Source organism: Triticum urartu, chromosome 2A (assembly GCF_056163025.1).
Source record: "Triticum urartu cultivar PI428250 chromosome 2A, HENAU_Tu73, whole genome shotgun sequence".
Taxonomy (NCBI): domain Eukaryota; kingdom Viridiplantae; phylum Streptophyta; class Magnoliopsida; order Poales; family Poaceae; genus Triticum; species Triticum urartu.
Genome location: NC_141874.1, coordinates 363,926,782 through 363,935,487, shown reverse-complemented (window position 1 = coordinate 363,935,487; position 8,706 = coordinate 363,926,782). Strand labels below are relative to the sequence as shown.

The window sequence follows — 8,706 nt, the reverse complement described above, 5'->3', positions numbered from 1 at the left end:
CAACATAGACTCTATGATATTTATGTTCATGGTGCATTATATCCTACTCATGCTTGCATTCGGTGTTGATTAATTTTAATGCATGTTCATGACTGTTGTCGCTCTCTAGCTAGTCGCTTCCCCGTCTTTTTCTAGCCTTCACTTGTACTAAGTGGGAATACTGCTTGTGCATCCAATTCCATAAACCCCAAAGTTATTCCATATGAGTCCACAATACCTATCTATATACGGTATCTACCTGTCGTTCCAAGTAAACTTGTATGTGCCAAACTCTAAACCTTCAAACAAACATTCTGTTTTGTATGCTCGAATAGTTCATGTATCAACTAGGGCTGTATGTATCCTCCATGCTAGGCGGGTTATTCTCAAGAGGAGTGGACTCCGCTCCTCATTCACGAGAAAATGGCTGGTCACCGGGATGCTCAGTCCCAGGCTCAAATCAAATCAAAATAATTGCAAATAAAACTCCCCCAGGATTGTTGTTAGTTGGAGGCACCCGTTGTTTAGGGAAAGCCATGGATTGATGCTTGTTGGTGGTGGGGGAGTATAAACTTTACCATTCTGCTTGGGAACCGCCTATAATGTATGTAGCATGGAAGATATCGAGATCTCTCGATTGTTATGTTGACAATGAAAGTATACCGCTCAAAATATTATTCATATCTATTTCAAAATCGAGCTCTGGCACCTCTACAAATCCCTGCTCCCCTATACGAAGGGCTTATCCATTTACTTTTATGTTGAGTCATCATCCTCTTATTAAAAAGTACCAGTTGGAGAGCACCGCTGTCATTTGCATCAATTACTGTTAGTTTACATTGAGTATGATCGTGACTGTATCTCTTTTACCATGAATTACAATGTCTAGTCAGTCCTTAATCTTTAAAGGTGCTCTGCATTTATGTTTTGCGGTCACAGAAAGGGCTAGCGAGATACCATCTTATTATATCATATCATGATTGTTTTGAGAAAGTGTTGTCATTCGAGATTTGTTATTATTGCTCGCTAGCTGATTATGCCATTGATATGAGTAAACATGAGACCTAAATGTTATTGTGAATATGATTAGTTCATAATCTTTGCTGAAAACTTGAATGCTGGCTCTACATATTTACAACAACAAGAGCAAACAGAGTTTGTAATTTTTTTTCTTTATCACTTTTAGTTTATCAACTGAATTGTTTGAGGACAAGCAAATGTTTAAGCTTGGGGGAGTTGATACGTCTCCATCGTATCTACTTTTCCAAACACTTTTGCCCTTATTTTGGACTCTAACTTGCATGATTTGAATGGAACTAACCCAGACTGACGCTGTTTTCAGCAGAATTGCCATGATGTTATTTTTGTGCAGGAATAAAAGTTCTCGGAATAACCTGAAAATCAACGGAGATTATTTTTGGAATTTAAAACAAAACAGAAGCTAGCCAACTCGCTGCCACGGTGATCCCTTGATGTTATGCATTTGCGACCGTCGGATCATCCTCGTTCTGAGCCTGGGCCGTCAGATCTTTACCTTCGGTAAATCTAATATTCACCTGTTGGTAAGTTTCTTTAGAGTATGACTGGTGGGATCGTTTCTGGCATCTATCGGCTGGGTGAAACATCGCGCAGGTGCGAAAGGATTTTGGCCAATCCTCCCCTCGCGCGCGGCGTGCTTCGAGTGGGTCGTGGAACCCTAGACCCCTTTCCCCAATCCCACGGCCACCTCCATCCTCCCGTGCTCCACCCCGAGCGTGCCCGGGCTCCGCCTCCTCCTCCTCCTCCTCCACCATCCCTTCTCTTCTCACTCTTCCTCCTGTCGCAGCCGCCTCCTCTTCTCCCTATCTTCCTCCTCCTCGCCCCACGTGACCCCTCTTGTGCCGCTCGTCTCCACTTCGTTGCCGCCATAGATCGAGGAGGACGGCGCGATGACCACCATGATGCATCGGACATCCCAGATCGACGACGCCATGGAAGCCATGAGAGCTGGCCGAGGAAGAGGGGGCAGGGCCGCAGGCCATGAAGGGCATGGCGGCTGCGGGCGGAAGCAGCATGGGTTGTAGGAGCGGCGGATGTGGGCGGGGTCAGAGGTTGGGGAAGACTCGTCGGCTGGGCGACAGCAAGCTTCGGTGAGTGCAAGCATGCGTTTCTAGAAGCGTCCTCTCCTACAAGGCAGGCAAGGACGACGTCGTCGCCCTCGCAGGTCCTCCTCCCATCCCTTTTGCTCCCCCTCCCCTGCCTTCTCACCTTGCTTTTGAGTCCGACGCAATGTAAGACAGCCCGCAGGGAAGCTCAAGCTGGAGGCGATGAAATCCCTCTCTTGTGCCAGAATCTAACTTCTTATCTGTGCAGTGTTCTTTTGCTTCTATGTACTGTACCATGGTTGTGCTCTGACCAGATCGTTCCCATTTGTTTTACAGGTTCTACGATCTGTTTCATCTCTTTTCTTCTCGTTAAGGTTAGCTGCTCTATTTCCTAGGTACACGTGTATTATCGTTTATGTGGGTGCTATCATGGTACTTCGTCTGCTGATCATTTTAATGTTCTGGATCTGGGGTGTGGCTGCAGGAGAGGGGAGGCGGCCAATGACAGGGAGAAGGAGCAGGCCGTCGACGAGTGCAAGCAGAAGGGTAAGATGTGTATTTTTTCATATTTTTACAGATGATCTTGCTGTTTTGCAACATGTATTGCATTTCCAGGGATTATCCTTTGCTTATTTAGTATTTCCTATGTTCTCTGAAGATTAATTTTGGCCCATACAGTTTCCGGTGACTGGAAGTCTGAAACTGATGACAGGGCATATTGTTTTGGTTATGAGTGGTTGGAGATATTGTGACTTGATGTCCCTGGAGCAGTCAGACCCTTCCAAGATAGGTGAGCCTGATTTCTTCTGCAATTCTTCCACCACAGTACATGAAAAGGAATATGTTCTACCTATCGGCACCATTTCTTGTGGAGGATTGGTGCTTCCCCTTTATTTTGTCACACTTTGGTGTCCTTGAGTTCAGAATAGATTCACCTTTGTTCTGATTATGCGCACAGGTCGAGCGACGGCGAGCACATCCGACGGCAACACACCAAGGTGAGATTCACCCGTTCTTTCTCTCCCCATGCCGCCTCCTCCCTTCGGCCCTGATTCATCGGCGCGTGCAGACACCTTTCCTTCTTTGACTTCTCCCATCTTTTTCGTAAAAGCAAAAAAGAAGCAGGAGCAAAACGAAAGTGAGCACCATAGAAAGGATGATTATAAGCAAGCGACAAGAACAAGCCAATGGGCATGGCATTTTCAAGCGACAAGAACAAGCCAATGGGCATGGCATTTTATGAAAAATGAGCAGAGGCAATGTAATATTGTATTAGTCGAGACTTGAGGGTACTGTCTAAACAAAATGTATACAGTTGGCAAAGAATTTAATGTACATACATAGTACATTATGTGATGTATAATGTTCAATCGGCCTCCCAATCATAGTATGGATATTTTCAATATGGGTGGCATTCAGGCTTAGTTAGTTTCCTCTCATTCTTGGCATCAGATGACATCCATAGGTGGGATCCATTTTCATATTAGTATATAGCCCTACTATTTAAATGCACCGGATTTATGTCGTCATGGATATATATTATTGGTCTTTTGGCCAATATATATGTAAATGCATCGTTACCAACTGCTAGAAAAAAGTTTGTATTCAGCATGGTCAATCTAAATAGATGAGCGATGGAGATGGATATTTCTATGCTTTTTTAGAAGATGCTCTGAAGTTAATTGTTTGTGATGCTTATTTGTAATGCGTTTTTTGAAATAAAATTGGTTCTTCGTTGTGATTTTTTAGACCTAGGTTCGTACATTATTGATGCGTGCATTGCTTATGAAGAACACAGCCGCAGCTGATGTATTCATGTGTCGTCCCTTCATATGGTACTATATTTAAATGTTCCTGGCCACTGCAGCTGCTACTTATCAACTTATAAACATTTGGTTTGCTCATGTGTCTTAGAACAACTTTTTTAGCACCTGTATGTGAAATAACAAGCGTGGCGTTCTCATTTATAGGACATTTATTATTTTCACTTTCATGCTAGAATGACTTTTGTTGTGCTATTTAAAACAACCGTGTTGATCTCAATAACACAGGGATACATAGAGCTAGCCAGTGCAAGCTTCTGGTTTGGTTGCTGTAAACATACTAAGGTCCCTACCATATGTGAGAAGAAGGAAATGTTGGTGTTAGCTGATGCACCACTTTCCTTTCATGATGTTATAGTTTGAACGGTTGCTCATGGGTTTGTCTCGTGCAGAGACTAGGCGTGGGACTGGTGCTTGGTAGCAGCAGCGATTCCTTCAGGCATTTCGATTCCAGTAACCACAAGTTGTAGGGAAGATGTATGTTTCCTACAAAGGGTTTGAGTTTGAGAGGCACAGAAGAAGTTACAAGTGTTGCAGCTTATTTGGCTTTATAGTGACATGTATCGACAAACAATTGTTATATTCAGTATGCTAGGTTGTGTCCTATTTATCATGCAGATTCTATATTAGGTGCTCGATAGAGGTAACAAAAGCTAACAGAGATCAGAATATATTTTACTTATATTTTTGTCTTTCTTTTAGTTCTGTGTAGTCTTTATTTACCATGTAATGATTAGTTTGAATGCTTATAGTGGTGATACTTTCCCTATAAATTTGTTGGGTAGATTATAATTCCGTTACTTGATTTAGGACAGTATATGGTTCTATGATACAGGATTTAGAGGAACATATACGGGATTTAGTTTTTCAGGTCACACTTGTCCCATATTCTGTTACTTTCCCTATTGATTTTAGCTTGCAATTGAGTAAGATGCAGGTTGGGAATTCTCCCTTGTGTGTCAGAATCTGAAGTATTTGACCATTTGGGTTCACTTCTATCATGTGTTGTATCCTTCCTCTATTTTAAGATTTACTAGGCACATGCAGGTTAGTTGTTGTTTCAAACATGTCAATGAAAGGTAGTAATGTTAAAATTGGTTCCCCAAGGGCCAAGGTGGTGATGATCACTTTGTGATTCTTTTCCTACTTGTTCTAAAAATGATTCTTCTGGGTGATGTTGATTTAGGTTTTTGTGGTCGTGTCATACACCAATTACCGTCGAGATGGGTAATGGTATGGGAATGGGGCTCCAAGGATGTGAAAATGGTCTGGAAGACAGAGTTAGCAGCGATATGTGTCCTCAAGTAATTTCTTGCCAAAGGTATGCTATAGATACAACCAGCTTCAGAGACATGCCTAGGTAGCTCTCCTATACGGGTTCTTGTTGATCTTTGTTGGTTAAAATATGTGTTGCTGTGACCTTGAGAACATTTTTTTATCTTATTACTGCAGTTTTGTTTTTTCACTCAAACATATAGTGGTTAGTGTTGTTAATCCATACATAGCCGTATTTGTAGGTTGATGTTATCATATCTTTCATTCAATATCTTGTGCAAAGTTACATGCGTATTTTTCTTTCTTTAGACCGTCCACCCGTTTGATTTCTGGACCCATATTTTAATGGTTCTCTTGCAGGTGATGTGAAGGTTAGCTACTGTGATCAAGGAAATAACATGTATCTGTGTGGTTTGTTCCTGCTGTTGATCGGCCATTGCTGCGTTTAAGGTATGTTGTGCCCGGTGCTACTTAATGCTATATAAAACCTATAGCTGTACATAGAACGCCTTGATATGCAAATAACCCAGTTAAAATAAATGGGTTGCGCCATCTAGCATTACATGACGACATGCCAAACACTTTGCCACCTAGGATAGTCTATATTTGTATTTCATTCAGTTATCTCATATTTCCAGTAAAAAAACTCTTCGCTTTGGGGTTTTGGAATAATCTTCAGGAAGTTGGTGACGAGTTAGTAGAACTTATAGAAATGTCGCTTTCATTAGACAATGACATGCCAAAGACGCCATTGCCTAAGGTAGTCTTTGGACTTAAGCTATCTCATATGTACAATAACAAGATTTGTCACTTCAGTTTTTAGAATAATCAGTTGGTTAAGAATTAGAGCTAAAGTTACGCTCATGAGTAGTATTTGTTGTACAAACATCCAGTTAATTCTTGAGATACAATAGAGACACTATATTAGTACTACTTTAGTCAAATACATTGTCCACTGGTTGTTGTAGTGAAATGTCGCTCTAGCTATTAATTTACAGAATTGTAGAAAATAGCCCCTACGAAATTACAAAGAGCGAGAATAAGGAAGCTGGCAAACTTAGTGCTTCATGGTATTTCAGTAGAAAGGAAATAGAAGAGAATTCTCCGTCTAAGAGGGATGGCATTGATTTAAAGAAAGAGACTTACCTTCGGAAATCGTATTGCACTTATCTACAAGATTTGGGGATGCGGCTCAAAGTGTAAGATATTTTATGTCCTTCTATGCATTTATCGATACTGTAGCCTGTTGGCTGACTGTCCCTTACTTATCCAAAACATTGAGTTCTGCTACTTACCCAACCAGATGTTAAATATTTCAAAATGCGTCTTTATATTGTCATTGTATCGTAATTGCTTCTCCTGATGTGTTTTTGTTTTACACCAGCATATATTTGGTCCAGAGATATTCAATTGTTTGTCTGATAAGATAATATTTTACTTCTTTATGGAGCACTCTTATGGCAAGCACGTTTTTTCTGGATGAACTGCTGGTTGGTTTTTTTCTCCATAAATACGATAAATTATCATATCATATGAAATGTCAAGATATACTGAAAATATGCCCTGTATGATGGTGGTCTGGCATTTTAGAATTGTTTTGGGCAATTCATGTTTGTATGCATTTTTTCTTTTGGCCCTTGAAGGCATCTTTAATAGTTTGCAATTCCGATAGAAATTGCTGTGCTCGTATCTTTAGTTTTTATTACAATTGGTCGATCTACAACGAGTGCGTCTGATTCCAACTCATCAAGGTGAGCTCCCTCTTTTATTCTTCTCAGGTAATGAGGCGTCAGTGTAGGCCCAATCTTTTTGTTTGTTGCTTTGAAGAGTGTTGTCATGTTGTGGAAAGGCAACATGTGCTTGATATGTGGAGTTGGTGTTGAGCCTGGCGGTAGTAGACAGGGAAGGCACCCATCTCACTTGATCTTGAGAGTTGATTCATATCTTTTTTTCTTGACCTGATTGAGTTCCTGTATATGCAAGGATAAAGAAGAAGGGGCATTGTCGTGGTTGTTGCTTAAGGTGTTGGTCAGGAGCTGATTGCCGGGACTGATGACAAGAACGGAGAGCAGGATGAGTATGTCAACATGATGTTCCTTGATGTTGGCCTTCTTTTATAAAGTTCACATGCAACTCTCCTCCATGGTTAGAAAAAACTAATTTAAACATTTTGTTTCTTTGGTGGTTACTCATTTCTCTTACCATTGTTGTATCAAAACAATTGTATTTTCGTTGATGGCCACTTGGGCTCATTTTTGAGGAGAATGAGATGTGGAATAAACTACTCTGAAATGGTTGGTTCCCTTCAGACAGTTTACTAGCTAACTAATTTTGGCTGCTGGTGCACATGATACAATTGTGCTATGTTGTTTCCATCTTGCATTTTATGTGAGCTTAAACAGACAATCAATTAAACTTTTACTAAGTTCTTACTGTATGTATTTGCTCAAATACAGTTATTGAAAAAATTCAAATATTTTTAGCAAGTACATGGTTTTAAATGGGACTCGGTGCCATTTAGCGCGATGGGCAGTGTTATAGAAATATAATTTTTTGGTGCAACAGTTATACACTTTTTTTTTCAAACTTGGATTTCACAATGTGATACACATTTTCAAAAGAGTATGGTTTAATATATGGGCTTTCTACAATGAGTACTGAATATGTCCTTGCAAAAGAAACTATTTTCACCCACAACATGGCTTTAGCGGGTCTTTGCACCATTTGGCGCAACGGATAAGAAATCGCACTAGTCCGCGGCTGAGGAACCGCCTCTGTCACCCAGCTGAGGAACCGAGAAAGAAAGGAAGGGGATAGACATTTTCCGTTGGATCCGTCCCCTGCCGCTTCATACTCAACTCGGTCCATATGCATTGCTCTATGTGGGTTGGGCTAAATAACATATGAGCTATCCTAATACCTCCTGATCCCTATATCTCTGTATGTGCACAACAAAGACATGTTTTTTTCCTTAGGTTTCTTATCTTTTTCCTTCTTTTTTTCAGGTATGGACTATCATAATACCTCCTAATCCCTATATCTCCGTATATGCACAACAAAGACATGTTTTTTTCTTAGGTTTCTTATCTTTTTCCTTCTTTTTTTTGCAGGAAAAAGATGCACGGTCAAGTTTCTCATCATGATAACCATGTTTTCAAACTTGCTAAAAAAATACAACCATGCCAACTTTACTCTCTCATCATAATGGTCATATTTTCAAACTGAACATATTCATATTATGCAAAGTTTCCCTTTTCCCAGACTATTATTTAACAGCGTAATAAACATGTTTAAAAAATAGCATGATTTAGTTGAAGGTTCTTGCAGCATGAAACTATTTTCATCGACATCATGTCTTCAGCAGGTCTCTGCGCCATTTGGCGCAACGGGTCAACTAGTATATAAAAATACTGGAAGAAGAATCCACATCAGAGGGCCCACACCCTGTCCACGAGGGTGGGGGCGCGCCTACCCCCTGGGCGCGCCCCCTGCCCCGTGGGCCCCCTGACGCTCGACCGACCTAAACTCCAACTCCATATATTCGT

General features: G+C 40.9%; 1 protein-coding gene across 17 annotated transcripts; it reads left to right on the top strand.

Annotated features, from left to right (window-relative positions):
- Positions 1-1,600: 1,600 nt before the first annotated feature.
- LOC125532089 (uncharacterized) lies at positions 1,601-7,469 on the top strand. Of its 17 annotated transcripts, none has more exons than XR_015616464.1 (9): positions 1,603-2,108; positions 2,400-2,458; positions 2,548-2,609; positions 2,776-2,853; positions 3,022-3,061; positions 5,073-5,207; positions 5,522-5,611; positions 6,244-6,360; positions 6,940-7,469. XR_015616464.1 is itself a non-coding variant. In XM_048696257.2 (7 exons), exons 1-7 carry the CDS (start codon positions 2,052-2,054, stop codon positions 5,523-5,525), a joined length of 435 nt encoding a protein of 144 aa, XP_048552214.1. In that variant the 5' UTR covers positions 1,603-2,051; the 3' UTR covers positions 5,526-7,469. The 17 variants fall into 17 exon arrangements, 6 of the variants coding, with proteins under 6 accessions (XP_087400026.1, XP_048552214.1, XP_048552215.1 ...); XR_015616463.1 differs by having other exon boundaries at positions 6,241-6,360; XR_015616465.1 differs by lacking the exon at positions 6,244-6,360.
- Positions 7,470-8,706: the final 1,237 nt, after the last annotated feature.